This window comes from Salvelinus namaycush, chromosome 19 (assembly GCF_016432855.1).
Source record: "Salvelinus namaycush isolate Seneca chromosome 19, SaNama_1.0, whole genome shotgun sequence".
NCBI classification, from domain to species: domain Eukaryota; kingdom Metazoa; phylum Chordata; class Actinopteri; order Salmoniformes; family Salmonidae; genus Salvelinus; species Salvelinus namaycush.
In genome coordinates, this window is record NC_052325.1 from 39,764,027 (window position 1) to 39,789,591 (window position 25,565).

The 25,565-nt window shown below is 44.5% G+C and overlaps 1 protein-coding gene across 4 annotated transcripts in view; it reads right to left on the reverse strand.

The window, feature by feature from the left end:
- Positions 1 to 25,565, reverse strand: part of LOC120064415 (protein TANC1-like) — a 186,182-nt gene that overhangs the window by 130,686 nt on the left and 29,931 nt on the right. For all 4 annotated transcript variants that reach the window (XM_039014985.1, XM_039014984.1, XM_039014983.1 and 1 more), the window contains exon 2: positions 20,441 to 20,533. In XM_039014985.1, the coding sequence (XP_038870913.1) occupies positions 20,441 to 20,501 (61 nt within the window). In that variant the 5' untranslated portion in view covers positions 20,502 to 20,533. The remainder of the gene's footprint in view (positions 1 to 20,440; positions 20,534 to 25,565) is intronic.

The following is a 25,565-nucleotide window of genomic DNA, read 5'->3' on the forward strand; positions in this document are numbered from 1 at the left end:
CAATCACAGCCAGATGTGATGGCACTCCAGAAACAGACTTGCCTATGTTATATAGGCCTACAGAATGCAAGAGAGGAATGTAGGCTTCCACCAAAGCAATGCAAAATGTCCAGTTAGAAAATATTGTTTCTCTCTGTCTCTGTTTCTCTCGCTCTGTCGGATGCATTGGCTTTATAGCCTAAACATATATTGTGTCTAGCTGTTATAAAAAAACGTAGGCTATATTCCCTTATCTCTCTATTCAATATAAATATGACTTTGGGCTAGGCTACACTTTTATCGTTTTATGCATGTATGCTTTCTCTCCCGATGAAACAATAACAGAGTTCCATCTCAAAAAGTTGTTTGAACAGCCTAAAACCTATAGCGCTACCGCCTGCGCTAAGATTTACCATTGCATTAGGTTTGTTAAAATAGAGCCCTAAGGGGGGATTGGAGGGACGCCATGTGCGACTGACGTGTTTTCCGTTTGCTCCCGTGGTATTTTTAAAGTTTATGTGAATTTTGCAGCAGAACCGTATTTATTTTCATATATTATTTTGGTGATCCCTTCCCGTAAAAACCAAGACTACTTTACTTCCAAATGTCAGCATGTCGACGAAACATAAGGCCAAAAGCATGACTTTGAGAAAACCCGGCCTACAAGACACACTCTCATCACCGCCCTCCCCTGAGCCTGACGGCCCGGGGACTGATACTTTACCCGGGGGGGCGGCTTGGCCTGGCGGCGCTGAAGTGAACATTCTCGAGGCCATCAAACTACTACGCTCTGAGATAGTTGAAATGAAAACGGAGGTGGTTGCTACGATTGAGGCCCGAATAAAGGAGGTTTCTGATACTTTAAAAGCAGATCTAACCATCCTGCGGAACGAGACGGTGCCAGCAATCACATCACTCAAAACAACAATGGCGTCGCACACTACAACGATTGCAGCACTGGAGACCTTCGCTACAAATGTCTCCGACTTAACTACATCCCTGGAGGCTGACGTGAAACGCCTAGCTGCGGATTTGAAAAAGGTGAAGGAGAGCTGTGTAAGTTTAGAGGGATTCTCTCGCCGCAATAACCTGAGACTTGTATCAGTCCCAGAGTCAGCGGAAATGCCTCGCGCCACGGATTTCGTTTCTGGGCTGCTGAAGGATGTTCTTGCCTTAGATGAAAAGCCCCTGATTGATCGTGCCCACCGGTCGCTGCGCCCAAAGCCCCGGGATGGGGAGAGGCCCCGTGACATAATTCTTCGAGTGCACTTTTTCCATGAGAAGATGGAGATTCTCCGACGAGCCCGCAATACCACTCTGAGCTTTCAAGGACAGAGCTTCTCCATCTACCAGGACTACTCCCCCACTGTTTCCAGGCAGCGCGCAGCTTTCGGACAGGCCAAACGACTACTTCGGGACCATCCAGGTGTGAAGTACGGACTGCGATTCCCGGCCCGTTTATGGCTATCTCATGATGGTAAAGACTACACATTTGAATCTCCGGATGAGGCTCTCTCTCACATTCAACGTCACATCAAGAAGTCTTGAACTTGCTCATAGTTCAGCAACTGTTGCTTGCGAACTGTGGATAGTAAGTAACCCACCTGTGGTACAATTATGTTTAGCTACAACATGCTAATTTTGTATAGTTGGGCAGTTGGCGAACCCATTCAGGCTTATTTGATGTGATCTAATGTTTTGATCATCTAGTGTGCTTGCCTTACAAGCATTCAGTCATTTTAATTTCATTGTATTGAGGTTTTACTATACTCCTGTGTTTTCTAGGCTGTCTTGCTCACCTATTCAGTTTGTTTACATAGTGTCTCAGTGACTCAAAATATTCTTGGTTATTTGCTTACTGCATCCGTTTGCATTGACCCAGTAAACAGTAAATGCTTCCCGAGGCGACACGTTTTTTGGGGTCTTCACTTAAATTTTAAAAGTTCTGAGCGTCATTTATGCCCAGCAAGCGTTCAACGTTGCGCACACGTAGTTTTTTGGTCTTGGTTGTAAGCTGTCTTACTACGATTTCCTTACTTCAAATTAGATTTTCGGCTGAGAGCCTTTATACATTTGATTTATTTTCTTTCTTTTCTCTCTCAAATGCCTGTTATAAGACTGGGAATATAATTATATACATCTGCAAGTGGTGCTTTTGTAATTTCGTCTGCACAAGGGATTCACTTTTATTTATTTTTATTTAAAAAATGATTATCTCTTTTTGCTGTTTGATCCACTAACAAAACGCGACTTTAAAGAGCGGGACTGTGGGTTTAGGTTTAAGACCGCACTCTCACAGACATACTGTGCGAAGAGAACATGTTCTATTTAGGCTTGTACCTCGTTTGGGGAGGTATTGTCTGGGATGGGGGGAGGGGGTGGGGGGAGGGGTTGAATTGTTCAGTTCTAATGTTGTCATTCTGTCTTTTTTGTTTTTTTTTCTGTACTTTTTCCAAACATCTACCACCGTACATTATTACTCTGAGACAAGTTATTCTGGGGTTTTTGGGCGCTCATTGCTTTTCCATTCTATGCTCTAATGACAGGGTTGTATAACGGGAATGCCCAGAGGGGCCGAAACAATGCGATCAAGTACATTTCGTGGAACACCAAAGGGGTTAATAACCCAGTGAAGCGTAAGAGGGTGTTGACACACTTAAAGGGTTTGAATGCAAATGTTGCATTTCTACAAGAGACTCACTTGAGGACTGGTGAGCACTTTAGGATGCGTAGGGACTGGGTTGGTCAAGTGTTCCACTCTAACTTTCATAGTAAATCAAGAGGGGCTGCCATTTTGGTTGATAAAGCCACTCCCTTTGTAGCTTCTGAGGTTATCGCTGATCCTAAGGGACGATACGTCATAGTAACCGGTAAACTGTTTTCTACCCCTCTTGTTTTGGCTAGTGTTTATGCTCCCAATTGGGATGAAACAAGTTTCATTTCTTCCTTTTTGTCTGCTATACCCAATTTAGATTCTCATTTGTTGATTTTAGGGGGGGATTTCAACTGCAAAATGTCCCCAGTTCTTGACAAGTCCTCACGAACAACTACAGGCCCATCTAAATGTGCCCTACTTATTCAAGCCTTTCTTCAGAAATATGCCATGTTTGAGGCCTGGCGTTTCCTACATCCTACAGATAGACAGTATTCCTTTTATTCTCATGTTCATCAAACATACTCCCGGATTGATTACTTCTTTTTGGACAAAAAACTTCTGCCTAACCTTCGGCAGTGTACTTACAAGAGTATTGTTATTTCTGACCATTCACCATTAGTGCTTGAACTAGAGTTTCCCCAGCGACCTCCTATGTGTTATCAATGGCGTCTTAACCCCATTTTACTCTCAGATAAGGAGTTTGTCAATTTCATTTCTTCTGAAATCACCTTATTCCTAGAAACTAATTCAACACCAGGTATGTCCTGCTCTACCATATGGGAGTCTCTCAAAGCATACCTACGTGGCCAAATTATTTCTTATACAGCCAACCAAAACAGAGTTCGCTCTCAGCGACTTCGGGACCTGAGCGAATCCATAGCCACATTGGATGAGAAGTATGCTACGGTTCCTTCCTCTGATCTGCATAAAGAGCGCCAACTACTCCAATCTGAATTTGATGAGCTTTCTACCAGGCAAGCTGAACAGTTACTCTTGCGAGCTCGGTACAGAGTGTATGAACAAGGCGACAAGGCCAGTAAACTCCTTGCACATCAGATCCGTAAATCTGAGGCCTCACGTTTAATCCCACAAATAAGGACCCCGTCTGGTGCCACCACAGTTATACATAAAGAGATCAATGATCAATTCAAACAATTTTACTCTGCGCTTATACACCTCTGAATCCCCTCAAGACCCTTTGCTGATTGATTCCTTCTTTAATGGCCTGAATATGCCTTCAATTGATACAGACACCCATGACTGTCTAGAAGAAGAATTTACACCTGAGGAGATTGCAACAGCAGTGTCCGCAATGAAAAGTGGTAAATCACCGGGTCCGGATGGTTTTCCAACCGAATTTTACAGGACGTTTTCTGGTCTGCTTTGCCCATTCTTGTCTCGACTATTTGCAGAGTGCCTTAATACCTCAAAGCTACCGCCTAGTCTTTATCAGGCTTCAATTTCATTACTATTAAAGAAAAACAAAGACCCCCTGGAATGTGGATCCTATCGCCCAATCTCGCTTTTAAACTGTGATTACAAAATCCTAGCCAAGCTTTTAGCCATCCGTATGGAAGGCACGCTGCATCAAGTAATACACTCTGACCAGACTGGCTTTGTGAGAAATAGGCATTTGTTTTTCAATATTAGGCGCCTTATGAATATACTGTACTCCCCAGCGTCGGAGGACCCAGAGGTGGTGGTCTCACTTGATGCAGAAAAAGCGTTTGACCGCGTTGAGTGGGATTACCTAACAGCTACCCTTTATAGATTTGGCTTTGGCCCCAAATTCATTGCGTGGATAAAGATTCTTTATTTTTCCCCCATGGCTTCGGTACGGACTAACAACTTGTCCTCTGACTATTTTCCCTTGCACCGCGGATCCAGACAGGGCTGTCCACTCTCCCCCTTGTTGTTTGCTTTGGCAATCGAACCTCTCGCCATTGCACTACGCTCTAATGATGCCATTCAAGGAATAAGCAGGACGGGCTCAGAGCAGAAAGTCTCGCTATATGCGGATGACCTCCTTTTGTTTATCTCTAACCCTGATACCTCATTGCCACGCGCCTTATCTGTTCTTAAAAGGTTTGGATCAATCTCAGGGTACAAGCTGAATCTAGGCAAGAGTGAGCTTTTTCCTGTAAACAAGGCTGCTTTAAAGTGCTCTTTTACAAGTTCTCAGTTTAGGATTGTCCGGGATCAACTCACCTACTTGGGAGTTAAAGTGACAAGGAAATATTCAAATCTGTTTCAGGAAAACTTGGTTGCTCTAGCAGACAGTTTGAAACAATCTTTTACTTTTTGGAATGCGCTACCTCTTTCTCTTATCGGAAGGATTAATGTCATTAAAATGAGTGTGTTGCCCAAATTTCTATATTTATTTCAATGTTTACCCATTTTTATTCCAAAATCTTTTTTTATTTCACTGGATCAAACATTCATGCATTTTATTTGGGATGGCAAGGTACCACGGATTGGTAGAAAACATTTACAGAAGCCTAAGTCATTGGGGGGTTTAGCTCTACCAAATTTTCAGACATACTATTGGGCTGCAAATTTCAGAGCCCTTCTGTACTGGCTGCAGACTGATCCTACTGGCCCTAGACCAATCTGGGTCCAGATGGAGTCTGAATCGTGTAAACCTGCTGCACTTTCTTCTGTGTTGTGCTCGTCTCTCCCAGTGTCCCTAGGCAAAAGGTGTGTCAACCCAATTGTAAAGCAGTCTCTTAAAATTTGGAATCAGTTCCGTTTAGCCTTTGGCCTCCGAGGCTTTTCTCTATCAGGCCCAATCAATCAGAACATTTTATTTCCTCCATCTTTGAATGATGGGGCTTTTGGCATCTGGCACTCACTAGGCCTCTCCTCACTAGCCCAATTATTCTTTGATGATACATTTGCCTCTTTTGCTCAGCTACAGGAAAGGTTCAACCTCCCCCAATCCCACTTTTTCCGCTATCTCCAGACTAGGAACTTTGTCAGAGCTAACACACCTGAATTTCCCCATAGGCCTGCGAATACAGCTATAGAGAGCATCCTGGAGCTGAACAAGCTTCCTAGGGGCGCAATTTCAGATGTATATGCAATCATTCATGACTTACAGAACCCTTCTTTGGTGCCTTTAAAGACTCGATGGGAAAAGGATTTGGGGGAGGAACTTGGGGAAGACACCTGGGAATCTGTGCTGCGCAGGGTGCATTCGTCCTCTTTTAGCACTAGACACAGCCTCATTCAATTCAAGGTGGTTCACCGTATCCACTGGTCTGGGGCCAGACTTGGAAGAATATTCTCTGATTTTGATCCTACCTGTGTCAGATGTAAAATTGAACCAGCCACACTGTTGCATATGTTCTGGGGCTGTCATAAACTGTCAGGTTTCTGGGAATTAATATTTAAATGTTTCTCTGATATATATAACACTGTTATAGATCCCTCTCCCCTTACAGCCCTTTTTGGAGTACTGCCCATAGGTACCCCCCTGTCAAGAATCCAGTCGGACACTGTTGCTTATACAACTCTTTTAGCTAGACGGCTAATACTACAGAACTGGAAGATGGCAGCTCCCCCATCTTATAAATATTGGGTGAGAGATGTGTTGTGCTCTCTGAAACTAGAAAAAATTCAATTCAATTCACGTGGGAACCCCAAACTGTTTAATGAGGCTTGGGCTCCATTCCGGTCTTACTTTAAACAGTCCATCCTCTGATGGCATTCCTATTAAAACCAAAATAAGTCTGTATTTGACCCCCCTGTGACTTAGGGGTTGGATGAGCATTTCTCTGTGTTTTTTTCTGGGGTGGGGGGCATTAAGGTTGATGTGCTTATTGATTGTGACCTGTGGATGCCTTGTTCATCTTGCCCGGGCAGAGACTAAGGTGTGAGCTTGTTTTTCCCAGTTATTTTTATTTTTTAATTCTGTTCACGCCTACATAAAATTATTATTATTCATTTTTTATTTTAAAGCATTGTAACTTTTTATTTTTGGTCCAGTGGATGGTTGGTCTGTGGCCTTGACTGTCTGTGAGTGGTTGCATTTCTCCACCCCATCCCTTGACTGTTTACAGGAACAATGGTGAGGTGTTTGCTCTGTCCCTATACTATAGATTGCCCTTTAACCTTTTGTAGCCTTCTGCCTGGTGTGTTTAACTTGTCTAAAGTATGGTATCTTTAAAGTTATTTTTTTTATATGTATTATTTGTATTTTTTCTAGTTGAGTATATTATTTATATTGCTTTGTCTTGTCTGTGTGTGTAAAACTTAATAAACAGAGTTTTCAAAAAAAAAATAAAGCCCTAAAAGTGTGAAACATTTGATCAGTGCTATTTCCTGATAGTTGCTGGTTGAAAATACAATCTACCGTTAGAATGTACCAGAGGCTGCCAAAATAGAGCGATACAATCGTACATCAATGTTGTATGAGTACATGATCACGATAGATCAAAGGTTGACATCACCCAACCCTGTATGTGGGTGGGTGTCATCCTTCCTGTTTCACATGTATCACCTGTGGTCTAGACTTCCTGCTGTGGCTGCCTGAATATGTTGGCCAGAAGAATAACTCAGACTGAGTTATAGCTCAGGATATTACGGAAGCAAAGTTTACCTACCTGCTCTCTGGCTAGTTTACAACAACCCCAGGCAGGGCTTAAGCTCTGGTATAAATACCTCAGAGTCACTGCCTCCTATCGCACCTAGAAGATAGAGCTCTTCTTTAACCCTAGGGATAGGTAGGATGGTGAAGGAGAGTCTGTTTATAGTCCCTGCATCCTCCCCTCCCCTATCTCCAAGGATGCTGAGAGGCCGTTTTCCTGCCTGGAGCTGCCTGTTGTGGGGGTCGTGGACATTGAAGAGAGGAGAGGAGAGCTGGGCTGACCAGTGCAGCTGTTCACAGACAGCCAGCCAGCCTGACAAATAGTCTTACAGTGAGTGGGTTTTCATCAACAACGAATTCGGCAAAAGAAGTTCGGCCCCCATTCATTTTCAACGAGGGCACGTGGAGACATTTGCAGGGGATTGTGGGAAGTGAGCGGCGAGAACCGTACTAGTGGAGCGGTAGAGAAAGTTCAGCTCTGCTCTACTTTATGCACATTTCAAGCGAAACGAAGCGTTGGAGCGAAGCGTTGGAGCGAAGCGTTGGAGCGAAGCGTTGGAGCGAAGCGTTGGAGCGAAGCGTTGGAGCGAAGCGTTGGAGCGAAGCGTTGGAGCGAAGCGTTGGAGCGAAGCGTTGTCAAGAGGAGGCGCCGCCTCTGTTCAAAACCACTGAGGTATAATAACAACTGGGTGTTCGACCGTTGTTTTCAAGCTACTCACGTTTGCATATGCCGATTCATGGACCATCTATACCTCGGTTGCATCCGGTTTGCACTAGCACTCAGTGTGCACAGGGAGCAGTGTGAGCAGCGACAACATCATCAGGTCATCCAAAAACATGTCAGATATAGAATGAAATTAAAATGTTAATGTCTTCTGCTGTGAGTGATGGGAAAAAATCGCCCCCCAGCGACAATAATAATAATGGGTGTTTTGTGTACAAAGGTGATGACTAAAGTGTCTTATTAGGAATTTTCTAATCTGACTTCTCTAAGTGGCTGTCCATGGGCATCAGCTAAACTGCAGTACCGAAGCAAAACTGTAGGAGCAGTCAAAACTGTGCTTCTAGACCTGGCCCCATGGTCAAAACCCACTGTTAGAATGGCACCTGTGGCCAGACATGCCATGAAAGGGCACAGTGTGGGACAGACAGGTTAGTATGTGGAGGCTCTAGACTACTACTACAGCCTCTGTGCTATGTGTCTACGTGTCTATGAGCTGCCCCCATCTTCAACAAATAGCCTAGCCTATGTCCACACTCTGGGCTAACCCTTCTTCCACAGTGACGATGAAGCAGCACTAGACCAGCACCTAACAGGCAAACATTCACCCTGGAAACAGGAGGCTTGAGACGCATGTCTATAGCATCAGGCACCTCATTAAAGCAAATCAGATTTGGAGAAATGGCTTCCTGCTGACCCAGGAAGCTGAGGCCGTTGACAAACAGAGAGAGAGAACAGACTAATGGTTGGTGAACAGTCCAGGCAAAACAACAAGCCTTCTGGGTGGTTTAGCAGCATTCCCCCTGCCTGTCTGTTTAATATTTCACCAAATGTTCCCTCTTCTTCACACAGAATAAGTCAGTGGCCCAAATGGCACACTGTTCGCTACATAGTGCCCTACTTTAGAACCAGCACTATATAGAGAATAGGATGCCATTTAGGTTGCAAACCCAAAAGGAGTACAACAGAGGGAGGCTTCAGTTCCAATGTCTGTATTCCCTGACCAAATACATTTAGGAAATTACAGGACTAAGCTCACTAGGGTTAAACTAACTGGGTAACAACAACAGTATAAAACATTATGATTAAATGTCAACGGTATGGTGACAATTCTGGACACAGTGTAGGCCTACTAGCATTTCAACCGCTAAAAGAATGGCCCTGGTATGCTAAAAACACGAACAAACGTCCACCTTTCATCAAATAATTTGCTATTGTTAAGCGTTTGTTTTGACAAATCTCTGTAATCTGTAAAACATGTCTGCCCGTAAACAACTCCCAAAACATCTGTTGTTGCTGATTATTGGGAAAGGTCCTCCATAGCAAGTGAAAATCCCTCATGTTAAATCCCCGCAGACAGTTCAAAGGGGGGAGAGAAATATGGAAATTACTGCAGCAGGAATCTCTGCATTGTCTGTTCAAGTGAAATCCTCACGCAAACATAATCTCTCTCTCTTTTACTTGAATCATTTATTTTTAATCACTGATATTTTGAATGTTCAGAACTATGGCCGAGACAGAATTGGACAGAAGCACTCGGCAATGACAACAGCCCAGGGTGACAGACATGTGTTTTCCTCTGTCATCTAAGTCTCCACCAACAAATCACCCTCCCATTTCCCAAACACACAGAAGCCCTGTCGAGACAGCCTGTACCAGCCGCCCTCACAACTGAGACAACAGTGTGGAGGCCTACATCTTACCACCACCACCACCCCCTCTAATGGTCACACACACGCACCCACGCACGTCACACGCACACACACACACAAAAGTGCAGTCATTAGTGTTCGGCAGAATCACAATATTCTTTTCATCTTTAATTTCCTATGAGCTAAATGACCGGAGACAAACTGCCTTTTGGAGCTCAACGTCCTAGTTAAACATTGCTCTTATTAAAGAAGACAGCGCGATTAACAACATTTACATTCTGAGAAGCGGTGTTAATAAAGCAGACTCCGTTTTCTTTTTGCTTTAGTTTTCCTAAGCCTCTCAATTAAAAGTGGTTCGTATCCATTGGATTTTGGTCTGGAGAGCAAAACCACCCCCTGCTGTGGGAGCTCTTTGAAGGAAAGGTTGGTTGCCAAGTTGCTCTGTCTCTGGTTGGATGCAACGCCGGATCTGATGAGATCACAGGGACATCAATGAAGTGCATCCCAATTACTTGGGGATTTGTATATGTGCAGGGTGTTATCATCAACTTAGCCATAGTGTAGATAGTCCATGCAATTTACAATATCAGTAGGAGAAAGACGACTCTCTTTCAGTACTCCAAAGGTGAGTTGGCCTACTGTAACAACTGACCTCCTTCCACTACTGTACATGGCCAAGCCATGAACGAAAAATACAAGACTGAAAAAAAAGTTCCCTGTTTGCTGTGGATACGGCCTCTGCTTTTCAGACTAGTGGTTAACGCAGGGCAACGGGCTTAGCTTGGGCCCACTCTGTACTGACTCCAACTTTCCTCTGACCAGGTGGCCTGTCTCCATGTGGCCAAGCTCAGAGGGCTCCTGCCAGTGCCAACTGGTAGCGGGCGGGGGAGTCAGTGGAGAGGAGCAGCTGAGGCAGTTTAGCCTAGCTGCCCCAGAGAGTACAAGGCAAAGACATGCTAGTGTGATTAACACTGGACCACAACAGTCAGCTCTGTCTGGCAGCTGGCTGTCTCCATCTCAGCATATAGAACTATAGCTAGAGCTGGGAGCCGCAGGAGGTATGAATCCAGCCCCCACAGCCTGAGCCTTCACAGCCAGCCTGCCTCTCTGGGCTCTGATCACTGCATTGAAAGAGATGAAACTGGTGGGATGTGGGAGTACAGTGCAGAAGGAAGGTAGGTAACGGTAAAACTTTACTCTAGAACAGGCCTGGGCAAAGGCTGGCCCGGAGGCCGTATGCGGCATGCGACCTGATTCAATACGGCCCGCGGAATCATGCTCAGATCACATAAAGAATTTGCTAGAATTTGTTATTCAAATGAAAAGCCCAATGAATACTCGCCTTTGTGTAATGATTTAACTCCCACCGCTTGTGGGACATTTATTTTGAAGGCAGACAGTGACTGACAGGCTGACAAACACATCACAGTTACAAATAGTAGCTCGCTAGATATTGGGCAACATTTTTTCAAAGATTTCAAAGAAAAGGAAAGTAGACAATGAATATAGGGTTTTCCAGCAAGAGTGAACATCGAAATATTTCTTTATTGAGGTATCAGGGAAAGCTGTGTGCTTAGTGTGCAAAGAGAGCATTGCTGTCTTGAAAGACTACAACTTGTCCCGACACTTCCAGACGAAGCATGCAGAGAAATATAGGAATATGTCTTCTGAACAGAGGGCAAGTGCATCGAAAGAGTTGCTTTCTCAGTTGCAAAAGCAGCAAGGAGTCAGTGGTCTGGCAGAATGCTAGTTCCTGGTCATGCGCGCTAGTCATGGAATGGCCATGTGTGCCATTACTTATACAGACATGAAGAAATGCTCCGGTTGGAACGTTATTGGATATATATGATAACAACATCCTGAAGATTGATTCTCTACTTAATTTGACCAGTTTATTCGACCTGGAATATAACTTTTTGAAGTTTTCGTCCGAGTTCGCCTGGACCGGCGCCAGCGTTTGGACATGAGAACTACACATGCCAGCTAAAGTTGCTAATTGGACATAAGTAATGGACATTATCGAACTAAACAACGATTTATTGTGGAACTAGGATTCCTGGCATTGCATTCTGATGAAGATAATCAAAGATAAGGGAATATTTATGATGTAATTTCGTATTTCTGTTGACTCCAACATGGCGGAGAAATTTTGTTAAATCTGAGCGCCGTCTCAGATTATTGCATGGTGTGCTTTTTACTAAAAAAACATTAAAATCTGACATAGCGGTTGCATTAAGAACAAGTGTATCTTTAATTATATGTAAAACATGTATCTTTCATCAAAGTTTATGATGAGTATTTCTGTTATTTGACGTGGCTCTCTGTAATTACTCCGGATATTTTGGAGGCATTTCTGAACATGGCGCCAATGTAAACCGAGATTTGTGGATATAAATATGCACATTATCGAACAAAACATAAATGTATTGTGTAACATGATGTCCTATGAGTGTCATCTGATGAAGATTATCAAAGGTTAGTGATTCATTTCATGTCTATTTCTGCTTTTGTGTGACTATCTTTGGCTGGGAAAAATGGCTGTGTGTTTTTTGGATTTGGTGGTGATCTAGCATTATATGTTGTGTTTTCGCTGTAAAACATTTTAAAAATCGGACACGATGGGTAGATTAACAAGATGTTTACCTTTCAATCGCTGTATTGGACTTGTTAATGTGTGAAAGTTACATATTTCAAAAAAATATTTTTGAATTTCGCGCGCTGCCTTTTCAGCGGAATGTTGTGGGTGTTCCCCTGGGCTAGAAAGGTTAAGTGGTCTCTACGTTGGGAAATGAGACATCAGAGAAAGTTGAGCTAGAGGGAGTGAAATGCTGTGAGGAGTGAAATGCAGAGGGGACGTAGGTACAATGCATTCGGAAAGAATTCAGACCCCTTGACTTTTTCCACATTTTGTTACGTTACAGCCTTATTCTAAAATTGATTAAATTGTTTTTTCTTCTCATCAATCTACACACAATACCCCATAATGACAAAGCAATAACTGTTTTTTAGAAGTTTTTGCAAATGTATGAAAAATGAAAAAAAACTTGAATATCACATTTACATAAGTATTTAGACCCTTTACTTAGTACTTTGTTGAAGCACCTTTGGAAGCAATTACAGCCTTGAGTGTTCTTGGGTACGACGCTACAAGCTTGGCACACCTGTTTTTCGGGGGTTTCTTCCATTCTTCTCTGCAGATCCTCTCAAACTATGTCAGGTTGAATGGGGGGCATCGCTGCACAGCTATTTTCAGGTTTCTCCAGAGACATTTGATCGGGTTCAAGTCCGGATTCTGGCTGGGCCACTCAAGGACATTCAGAGACTTGTCCTGAAGCCACTCCTGCGTTGTCTTGGCTGTGTGCTTAGACTTGTTGTCCTCTTTGAAGGTGAACCTTCACCCCAGTCTGAAGTCCTAAGCGCTCTGAATCAGGTTTTCATCCAGGATCTCAAAAACCTTTGCTCCTTTCCCTCAATCCTGACTATTCTCCCAGTCCCTGTTGCTGTAAACATCCCCAAAGCATGATGCTGCCACCACCATGCTTTACTTTAGGGATGGTGCCAGTTTTCCTCCAGACGTGATGCTTGGAATTCAGGCCAAAGAGTTCAATCTTGGTTTCATCTGACCAGAGAATCTTGTTTCTCATGGTCTGAGAGTCCTTTAGGTGCCTTTGGCAAATTCCAAGCGGGCTGTCATGTACCTTTACTGAGAAGTGTCTTCCGTCTGGCCACTACCATAAAGGCCTGATTGGTGGAGTGCTGCAGAGATGGTTGTCCTCTGTGGAGATGGGAGAACCTTCCAGAAGGAACTCTGGAGCTCTGTCAGAGTGACCATCGGATCTTGGTCACCTCCCTGACCAAGGCCCTTCTCACACTGCGCAGTTTGGCCGGGCGGCCTGGTTCCAAACGTCTTCCATTAAGAATGATGGAGGCCACTGTGTTCTTGGGGACCTTCAATGCTGCAGACATTTATTGGTACCCTTCCCCAGATCTGTGCCTAGACACAATCCTTTCTCGGAGCTCTACGGACAATTACTTCGACCTCATGGCTTGGTTTTTTCTCTTACACGCACTGTCAACAGTGGGACCTTATCTAGACAGGTGTGTGCCTTTCCAAATCATGTCAAAGGATGATCAATAGAAACAGGATGCACCTGAGCTCAATTTCGAGTCTCATAGCAAAGGGTCTAAATACTTATGTAAATAAGGTACTTCTGTATTTCAATACATTTGCAAAGATTTCAGAAAACCTGTTTTCGCTTTGTAATTATGGGATATAATGTGTAGATTGATGAGGATTTTTTATATTAATTTTAGAATAAGGCTGTAACGTAACAAAATGTGGAAAAAGTCAAGGGGTCTGAATACTTTCCGAATGCACTGTAGGTAGCTGTAGATCTCCCCAAAGACTGAAACACTGAAACATTAGACTCTCTTCATGTGGTTCCAGTCTGTCACAGGGACGAGATAGGGCCCCCATTTCAGCTTCACTCCATCTCCAACTCATAAAATGTATAACATCTACAACGCATCAGAGTTAGGACTTGGAAATACTGTATCTCCCATGCTGGCCATACCAATTTCCTAAGTGCTTCTTCAAGCTGTTCTCCTCTAAAAACCCATCTTGTCTCCTTATGCTGTGCACCCTGCGACTGCACCTCCTAGCTTTTAAGAGGTTTTAACAGGAGAAAACCAGCGTATATCCTCAAAGAGAATACCAATTAATCCAGACGAGTTTAATTTAACAACTATATAATCCACTGAGCTCCTGGTGCTTTGAGCCTCAAATCCATTAACGTCAGTGAGGCTTGCTGGCAATGTGACCTTTTAAAGAAAGTGTTCACATCAAAGCCCAGAGGCCAAAGCTAAGCGGTATCCCACTTCCGGAATGCCGGACCATAAAAAAGTGTATTTAGAAGGGATTAAAAAGGCCAATTCCACACAGCAGATTTGGGGGAGGTAGAGTAGGAGAAAAGAGGAGGAAGAAGGGCTGAATTAGCGAATGGTGTGTTTGTGGGCCCTGGCAATATGGGGCTCCTAGAGTCAGCCTAATGACTGCTGTCCGGTGTCTGGCACAGGGGCCAAGTTTTTCCCTGACTCCTTTTAAGTTGCCTCCAAGCCACCGCGTTATGAGGAACATATGCCCAGCTATCATGCAATACTACAATTATCAAGGCTTTTCATCACACTCATTTCCATGACACATCTCCGTGGACTTTTGATGTGCTTTTGTAAAGCATTTATCACTGTCATGCTCTATACAGGGAAGGGGGGTGCTTTGATTGTTTGCTGGTCTCTCAGTGTTTATTTATTTGTATTTATTTTATTTAACCTTTATTTAACTAGGCAAGTCAGTTAAGAACAAATTCTTATTTACAATGACGGCCTACCCCGGCGAAACCCTCCCCTATCCCGGACGACACTGGGCCAATTGGGCCAATCCCTATGGGACTCCAGATCACCGCCGGTAGTGATACGGCCCGGGATCGAACCAGGGTCTGTAGTGATGCCTCTAGCACTGCGATGCAGTGCCTTAGACCGCTGCACCACTCGGGAGCCCATGTATACTGTACATAAGAGCAAACTGGTTAATGCTGTCCCAATGGTGGTTGTCTTGATCCATCCACAACAGATACAAATAGATTTGATGAGTCAAAGGAGAAAGGAATTAAATAAACCGTGTCAAAAAAAATTGCCCTTGTTTAGGCAACGACCCCTTAAGCAAATCAGTTGTTGCTCGATTTCTGAGGTCATAGCCAAGGGGAGGATGCGCAAAACAATTCCAAACACGGCAGCAAGCAATACTTTCAGTCATATCCAATTCCGTTATAAAACCTAATCTTTGTGCATAAATCCGACCGGAATATGCCATGAGGATATGGTCAAATTTTGGCAAATTAAGAGACATTTGACTGCACTGTATCAGACCAGACGGCAGATTTAAGCATTATTTCTTTGTCCAATACCATTTGGGATTGTAATGAACTCTTTATTCACACCTAACAGAAGGTCCATTGAATATTTAATGTGCAATATGTTACAATCGAGGCCCAGAGAGCATTAGATATTCGGCAGTCTACCCGATCTGATTAGCATGGCCGTCTCCAAGAGGACTACTTACTAACCTAATTTCAGGCTGTTTCAAGATGAGAGCTGACTTTACAAACAAATGGATCTCTTCCAGGGAAATGAACAAGTATCACATTCATATTAGTAATTTCGCAGACACTCTAATCCAGAGCGATTTAGAAGAGAAATTTGGGGTAAGTGCCTTGCTCAAGTGCACAGATATACAGTTGAAGTCGGAAGTTTACATACACCTTAGCCAAATACATTTAAACTCAGTTTTTCACAATTCCTGACATTTAATCCGAGTAAAAATTCCCTGTCTTAGGTCAGTTAGGATCACCACTTTATTTTATGAATGTGAAATGTCAGAATAATAGTTGAGAGAATGATTTATTTCAGCTTTTATTTCTTTCATCACATTCCCAGTGGGTCAGAAGTTTACATACACTCAATATTATTTGGTAGCATTGCCTTTAAATTGTTTAACTTGGGTCAAACGTTTCTGGTAGCCTTCCCACAATAAGTTGGGTGAATTTTGGCCCATTCCTCCTGACAGAGCTGGTGTAACTGAGGCAGGCTTCCTTGCTTGCACATGCTTTTTCTGTTCTGCCCACAAATGTTCTATTGGATTGAGATCAGGGCTTTGTGATGGCCACTCCAATACCTTGACTTTGTTGTCCTTAAGCCATTTTGCCACAACTTTGGAAGTATGCTTGGGGTCATTGTCCATTTGGAAGACCCATTTGCGACCAAGCTTTAACTTCCTGACTGATGTCTTGAGATGTTGCTTCAATTTATCCACATCATTTTCCATCCTCATGATGCCCTCTATTTTGTGAAGTGCACCAGTCCCTCCTGCAGCAAAGCACCCCCACAACATGATGCTGCCACCCCCGTGCTTCACAGTTGGGATGGTGTTCTTTGGCTTGCAAGCCTCCCCCTTTTTCCTCCAAACATAACGATGGTCATTATGGCTAAACAGTTCTATTTTTGTTTCATCAGACCAGAGGACATTTCTCTAAAAAGTACGATCGTTGTCCCCATGTGCAGTTGCAAACCGTAGTCGGGAGTTTTTATGGCGGTTTTGGAGCAGTGGCTTCTTCCTTGCTGAGCGGCCTTTCAGGTTATGTCGATATAGGAAACGTTTTACTGTGGATATAGATACTCTTGTACCTGTTTCCTCCAGCATCTTCACAAGGTCCTTTGCTGTTGTTCTGGGATTGATTTGCACTTTTTGCACCAAAGTACGTTCATCTCTAGGAGACAGAACGCGTCTCCTTCATGAGCGGTATGACGGCTGCATGGTCCCATGGTGATTATACTTGCGTACTATTGTTTGTACAGATGAATGTGGTACCTTCAGGCGTTTGGAAATTGCTCCCAAGGATGAACCAGACTTGTGGAGGTCTACAATTTTGTTTATGAGGTCTTGGCTGATTTCTTTTGATTTTCCCATGATGTTAAGCAAAGAGGCACTGAGTTTGAAAGTAGGCATTGAAATACATCCACAGGTACACCTCCAATTGACTCAAATGTCAATTATGTCAATATGTCAATATGTCAATTAGCCTATCAGAAGCTTCTAAAGCCATGACATAATTTTCGGGCATTTTCCAAGCTGTTTAAAGGCACAGTCAACTTAGTATATATAAACTTCTGACCCACTGGAATTGTGATACAGTGAATTATAAGTGAAGTAATCTGTCTGTAAACAATTGTTGGAAAAATGACTTGTGTCATGCACAAAGTAGATGTCCTAACCAACTTGCCAAAACTATAGTTTGTTAACAAGAAATGTGTGGAGTGGTTGAAAAATGAGTTTTAATGACTCCAACTTAAGTGTATGTAAACTTCTGACTTCAACTGTATTTTTCACCTAGTCAGCTTGGGGATACAAACCAGTGACTTTTCTGTCACTGACCCAACGCCCTTAACCCCTAAGCTCCTTGCCAGTGACACAGTTTGTTATGCCACTTGAACATTTATTTACAAAGTCATAAAAGAAGGTAAAACCATAGCCTTTTTGTTGCCACTCCTCTTTCATTCCAATGAATGGCATAGCCTAACTGACTATAAAACATTTGGCTAGGTTAGGCTAAATCATAAAAGGGCCAACTGGGCCAATTCTTGGTTTACAGATTGAGTCATTTGGATTTGGAATTCCTATGATAGGCAAATGAGGATGTAAATAGGCCTAAATGACCATCTAGCTACTCCATCTCTAAAGACAGCAGAGTGACCGAATGACCACTAATGACTGCCTAAAGCAAGGCTGAGGCAGCTCATCTGTCCTTCCCTGAATAATGGAGAAGAGTGGCTGACTTTTATTGTCCCAGCATGGGAAATGGAGAAAGACCTGCTTCTCTTTAATGGAAAGCATCCAACTTTGTAAAGAGCTGGGAAAGGGTGAAGTACTAGCCTTTTCCCGCCATTCACACCCTACTGCTCATCTACCGCAAGCAGTCCTGTGTGTGTTTGACTCTGGTGGTGCCTGACTGGGCTGACGCACAGTGAAGGGCTCCATTGAAAACAACGCCTAGGCTTACTACATCGCTGTTCAAGATAGTAAACTTAACACGGATAGCATCATAGTAACACAAGGGGGAAACTTCCGTACTGCTCTGTGATTCATTGCCGTGCAGTTTAAGATCCCAAGTCAACGAAAGTGTGTTCAGAGCAAGGGCCTGCAGTTACATTCCTCATACAGACCTGAACTGTGGTTTAGACTGTCATCTGGGGTGCTCACAGTAGAGGACAGAGACTGCATCCCAAATGGCACCCTATTCCCTATACACTGCACTTTGGGCCCTGGTCAAAAGTAGTCCACTATATAGGTAATAGTGTTCCATTTGAGACGCAGACTAAAGAGAAGGGGTGGGAGAGGGGTAACCTGGTGCTGAAGGTAGGTAGCCAGTGTCTAGGCAAGCCAGACTCTGATCACTTTTGTTAACAGTGTGTTGACTGTTATATTAACAGAGGCAAGTCGCAGCCTGATCTAAAGATGAGCAAATTGACTCAAGATACTTAACTGCTGTACTGCTATACAGTACTTATTATGTTACTTACAACTGTCTCTTCCTATAGTAGGCGAGTCTAGACCAGACAACATAGCCTCGTGTTAGTCCTACATCATCTCTGTCTGTTTATGAACAGATAGATCGTGGTCTATGTTCGCTAGAGGTGAGTCAGAAATGTATTAGCACTGCTGAGTGACTCACAGTCAAACTCATTCCCAGTTGTAATGGAAAATCTAACAGGTTACATGGGAGAGCCAGAACAACACCAGCATCCTCATGGGGATGTCACACTGACAATAATAGTAGTGTCAAAGAGTATACCAGTTCAGAGTTCTCCAGGGTCATTCTGACTGCAATAATAAGGCCTTCCTGTGGGATAGGAGGTAGGCCTATCTATTCTAAAAAAGGTTAATTACCCTACCCTGTTCTCTAGTTCCACATCAGTTTAACAACATTTTCCATGTTGAAACAGAGACTGTGGTATGGGTTATTTATAGCCAATAAATACTTTTTATAAATACTGAAAACTTGGAGCCATGGTGCTTATACGTGTCTCTGTGTGTGTGTGTGTGTGTGTGTGTGTGTGTGTGTGTGTGTGTGTGTGTGTGTGTGTGTGTGTGTGTGTGTGTGTGTGTGTGTGTGTGTGTGTGTGTGTGTGTGTGTGTACCCTGAGAGCACCAAGAAAATGACTCGCTAAAGAAAAATGGTCAACGACAGTGACACCAGTTTATGACCATATATGTTCAAACTGCTTGCTCGCTACAAATGTTGGCTCAGATGATGAAATGTTTGTGAACAGCGATGAAAGCCATGAGCCATATTTGTGTGCTTTCTTCTCAACTCTGTGTGCATATTTCTATCTCAGAACTTCAGGTTACAAATTTAACTCATTACTACGTATCTGTATTTGTATGTATTATGAATCCCCATTAGCAGCTACTCTTCCTGCACAGTAAAAAAGGGGGTGTAAAAACTACAGTGGTGACTTATTTTAACCCAGTATGAGTATTTTCAACACTATGAGGAGTCAATGAGCTCTAGTGTCGGGATTAAATCGGAGTGTAAAATTATGCAGTCATTGCAGTGTAAATTCAACTCAATTCAGAGGAATTTTAACACCATTTTGAGTCAAATTAACTTAAAAATGTGACACTACCTGTAGAGAAACTTTAACACAATGTAGACTGAAACCAAATGTTATCTGAAACAGTGTTGAATTCAACTCTATAGGAGTTAAATTAACACTTTTATTTTTACTGTGTGGGATCCAGCAGAATTAAGGTAAGGCAGGTATACAATTTTAAAAACATTACAATACATTCACAACAGATTTCACAACACATTAAGTGCGTGCCCTCAGGCCCCTACTCTAGAACCGCATATCTACAACACAAATGTACGTGTGTGTGTATAGTGCGTATGTTATTGTGTGTATGTACGCAAGTGTATGTGCCTATGCTTGCGTTGCTTCACAGTCCCCGCTGTTCCATAAGGAGTATTTTTATCTGTTTTTTAAAATCTAATTGTACAGTAAGCCTATTATGATAAACCCTTTGCATATTGCCAGCGAACTTCCAATCACATCCATTGTCATTCTGTATAAAAAAGTAGGACTACACAATTAATAGATGCCCATAAAAACATATAAATAATGGAGACAGGTTGCGGCAGGTCTGTGTGTGAAGTAAGGCAGCCTGAGGGTAACATGTTGTTGCACAATGGTCAAAGTGACCTTGCAGCAGTCAGCCATACTCCACATACCTGGCTCCTTCTTGCTCCCCTTCCCTCCGTCTCTGTTCTTCTTCAGCACTGCCTTGAACATGATCCGATTCTTGGAATCCTCTCACTCTCCCCCTGCAAAAACACAACCATTTCAAGAGCAGGACAGGCAGAGAATGAGTGCGCGAGTCAACAGAAACTTTACAAGCTGACGATAACGCAACCCGCATTTCATACCCTCCTCTCCTGACACTCCGCTGGGAGTTTTCCCACAGCGTTCCCAAGCCGGCAGGTCATCTCTAAAGGGCCGGCCGGGGAAAGAATGCTCTAATATTTAAACAGAACGGACAAGGTCTGCTCTCTTGCTATGCAGGAAAACAATCTGTCAGATTCTCCACATTCCACATCTAATTGATGCTACGTGGCTGAACTTGGGCCTTCACACTCACTTTTCACAATATTTCTAAAGCTTGGATATTCGCTGACTCTTTAGAATCTTGAGTCAAGAGGCACCATATGCTGGTAACTTGAAGTAGACCTAATTTAGCTAGGTAAAAAGGCCTTGGTGAGTTGCATTTTTGTTATGCTATACAAACATCTATTACTGGGTAACTAACAGGAATGTTAGCCTACTGTTCTGGTTGGCCATTTTCTCACCTGATACACAGTGCAATGCAGTCCAAATTAGAGCCCAAACTATTAGCAACCATGATTATTGTCAACACCTCATAAATTGCTTTCCTTCACTCTTCACTTCCTAATAGCTGAATACATGGTGCTGAATTTCGCACTCTACTTATAGAACCAGCACATTATTCACCATGGAGACAGGGAACGGAGGCCCTGCCAATTAAGGGTGTCTTTTCGCACACAGGACACAGGCTACAAGGACCCAGAATGTGGGCCCTTAGTTAACTAGTTTGGGGTTTGTAAGCTCCACTAAGACCTCCACTGGCTCCTGGAGCTGTGGAGGAAAAAACTATTGTTTTTCATTAGCATGGAGAGGTCTACCAAGACGCTTTGATCCAAGCCCTCAGATGAGGTGGTGTGCACTGGCCCTCTTTTGACTGACTGATGGGGGTGAATGAGTATCTAGTTTTTTATTAGGATCCCCATTAGCTGTTACTGAAGCTACAGCTAGACCTACTCTTCCTCGGGTCCTTCATAAACACACATAATAAATCATCCTTTTCATTCAATATTTTTTCCCAGGGCACAATGGGACTGCATTGTCTATCTGAAATCATATTGGGTAGGCATAAACTGGGATTTGCTTAAATCTGTCTAGACGAACAAAATGGACAAGGCCAGAACACCAATACAAGAGACAAAGGATTGGTGAGACCAAGGGGAGCGCACACTCACCTTCAAACACACATTCATGACTCGTGGTTACTAATAAAGGTCCATCACTTACAGGCTAGACCCCAGCCAGAGTAATGCACAGGGAGGTCAGTGCTAACCACATCCTGTTTGGAGACAATCGTACCACCCCCATCCAACTCACACCCAGGACCATAAACAACTTGAGAAGCACATGGGCTCTTGAAATGAAAGTGACAGCTGTAATCTACTCTGTCCCAAATGGCACCCTATACCATGTGGTCCCTGGTCAATAGAAGTGCACAAAATAGGGAATAGGGTGACAATTGGGACGAAACCCTAGTCTCCACCTCCCAGTCTGGCAAAACAGCTTATGACATGTTACAAGACAGGCCATTAGAAAATATCTCCTGCTGTGATTACATTAGGGCCATTTCATTCACCTGCCCAGAGCTAAACCTGTTCACGGTGGATCTGAAAAGAATGTAGCTGGCCTAAATAGATCTGTACAGTATTAAAAAACACTTTCTCTAAAGCTCTATTCCAGTTAGGAGTCTAGAGTTCTAGTTCTAGAACTCTATTCCAGTTCAGTAATGTGTTTAGGCCTATACACTGAGTATACAAAACATTAAGAACACCTGCTCTTTCCATGACATAGACTGACCAGGTGAAAGCTACACTCTTAGAAAAAAGAGTTCCAAAGGGTTTCTTCAGCTTTCCCCAGACAAGAACCCTTTTGGTTCCAGGTAGAACCCTTTTGGGTTCGAGGTATAATCCTTTTGGGTTCTATGTAGAACCCTCTGTAGAAAGGGTTCTACATGGAACCCAAAAGGGTTCTACCTGAAACCAAAAAGGGTTCTTCAAGGGTTCTCCAATGGGGACATCCGAAGAACCCTGCAAGGTTTTTTTTCTAAGAGTGTATGATCCCTTATTGATGTCACTTGTTAAATCCACTTCAATCAGTATACATTTTTTTAAATGTAACCTTCATTTAACTAGACCAGTCAGTTAAGAACAAATTCTTATTTACAATGACGGCCTACAACGGCCAAACCCAGATGACGCTGGGCCTCCCAATCACGGCCGGTTGTGATACAGCCTGGATTTGAACCAGGGTGTCTGTTAGAGGTCGACCGATTATGATTTTTCAACGCCGATACCGATACCGATTATTGGAGAACCAAAAAAGCCGATACCGATCAATCGGACGATTTTTATATATATATTTGTAATAATGACAATTACAACAATACTGAATGAACACTTTTATTTTAACTTAATATAATACATCAATAAAAATCTATTTAGCCTCAAATAAATAATGAAACATGTTCAATTTGGTTTAAATAATGCAAAAACAAAGTGTTGGAGAAGAAAGTAAAAGTGCAATATGTGCCATGTAAGAAAGCTAACGTTTAAGTTCCTTGCTCAGAACATGAGAACATATGAAAGCTGGTGGTTCCATTTAACATGAGTCTTGTCACGCCCTGGCCTTAGTATTCTTTGTTTTCTTTATTATTTTAGTTAGGTCAGGGTGTGACATGGGAAGTTTGTGTGTTTTGTCTAGTTTAGGGTGTGTGTATTGTTTAGGGGGTGTTGAATAGTGTATGGGGTTGTGTTCAGGAGAGAGTTCTAGGAAAGTCTATGGTTGCCTGGTTTGGTTCTCAATCAGAGACAGATGTCATTAATTGTCTCTGATTGGGAGCCATATTTAAGGCAGCCATAGGCTTTAGGTGATTGTGGGAGATTGTCTATGTGTAGTGTTTGTGTCAGCACTATCTGTATTTATAGCTTCACGGTCGTCAGTTTTGTTATTTTGTTAGTTCGTGTATAGTTGTTCGTTTCTTGTTTGTTTTCTCTCTTCTTATAATAAAGAAGATGTATTTTGCACACGCTGCGCCTTGGTCCAATCTCTCACAGCAAGACGATCGTGACAGAATCTCCCACCACACATGGATCAAGCAGCGTGAGCGGAACCAACAACAGCGGCAAAGTAACCAGGACTCGTGGACATGGGAGGATGTATTGGACGGCAAGGGTTGCTACACATGGGAGGAGATCCGAGCTGGAAGAGATCGCCTTCCATGGGAACAGCTGGAGGCGATTAGGAGAGCAGAGGCAACCGGAGAGAGGAACCGAAGATATGAGGGTATGCGACTAGCAAGGAAGCCTGTGAGTAAACCCCAAAAATTTCTTGGGGGGGGGCTAAGAGGTAGTGGGCCGAGGGCAGGTAGGAGACCTGCGCCCACTTCCCAGGCTAACCGTGGAGAGCGGGAGTACGGGCAGACACCGTGTTACGCAGTAGAGCGCACGGTGTCTCCTGTACGTGTGCATAGCCCGGTGCGGGTTATTCCACCTCCCCGCACTGGCAGGGCTAGATTGAGTATTGAGCCGGATGTCATGAAGCCGGCCCTACATATCTGGCCACCAGTGCGTCTCCTCGGGCCGGTTTACATGGCACCAGCCTTACGCATGGTGTCCCCGGTTCGCCTACATAGCCCGGTGCGGGTTATTCCACCTCCCCGCACTGGTCGGGCGACGGGGAGCATTCAACCAGGTAAGGTTGGGCAGGCTCAATGCTCAAGGGAGCCAGTACGCCTGCACGGTCCGGTATTTCCGGCGCCACCTCCCCGCTCCAGGCCAGTACCACCAGTGCCTACACCACGCACCAGGCTTCCAGTGCGTCTCCAGAGCCCTGTTCCTCCTCCACGCACTCTCCCTATGGTGCGTGTCTCCAGTCCAGTACCACCAGTTCCGGCACCACGCACTAAGCCTCCTGTGCGTCTCCAGAGCCCTGTACGCACTGTTCCTTCTCCCCGTACTCGCCCTGATGTGCGTGCCCTCAGCCCGGTACCACCAGTGCCGGTACCACGCACCAGGCCTATAGTACGCCTTGAGAGTCCAGTGTGCCCTGTTGTTGTTCCCCGCACTAGCCTGAAGGTGCATGTCCTTAGCCCGGTACCTCCAGTTCCGGCACCACGCACCAGGCCTACAGTGCGTCTCAGCCGGCCTGAACTGCCCGTCTGCCCAACGGCGCCTGAACTGCCCGTCTGCCCTACGCCGTCTGAACTGTCCGTCTGCCAAGTGCCGCATGAGCTGCCCGTCTGTATTGAGCCTTCAAAGCCGCCCGTCTGCCATGAGCCTGCAAAGCCGCCCGTCTGCCATGAGCCTACAGAGCCGTCCGCCAGACAGGAGCCGCTAGAGCCGTCCGCCAGACAGGAGCCGCTAGAGCCGTCCGCCAGACAGGATCAGCCAGAGCCTTCCGCCAGACCGGATCAGCCAGAGCCTTCCGCCAGACCGGATCAGCCAGAGCCTTCCGCCAGACCGGATCAGCCAGAGCCGTCAGCGAGCCATGACCAGCCAGAGCCGTCAGCGAGCCATGACCAGCCAGAGCCGTCAGCGAGCCATGACCAGCCAGAGCCGTCAGCGAGCCATGACCAGCCAGAGCCGTCATCCAGCCATGACCAGCCAGAGCCGTCATCCAGCCATGACCAGCCAGAGCCGTCATCCAGCCATGACCAGCCAGAGCCGTCATCCAGCCATGACCAGCCAGAGCCGTCATCCAGCCATGACCAGCCAGAGCCGTCATCCAGCCATGACCAGCCAGAGCCGTCATCCAGCCATGACCAGCCAGAGCCGTCATCCAGCCAGGATCCGCCAGAGCCAGCCAGCCAGGATCCGCCAGAGCCAGCCAGCCAGGATCCGCCAGCCAGCCAGGGTCAGCCAGCCAGTCCGGTGTTGTCCCTCAGTCCGGAGCTGCCGTCCCTCAGTCCGGAGCTGCCCCTTATCCTGGTGCTGCCCCTTATCCTGGTGCTGCCCCTTATCCTGGTGCTGCCCCTTATCC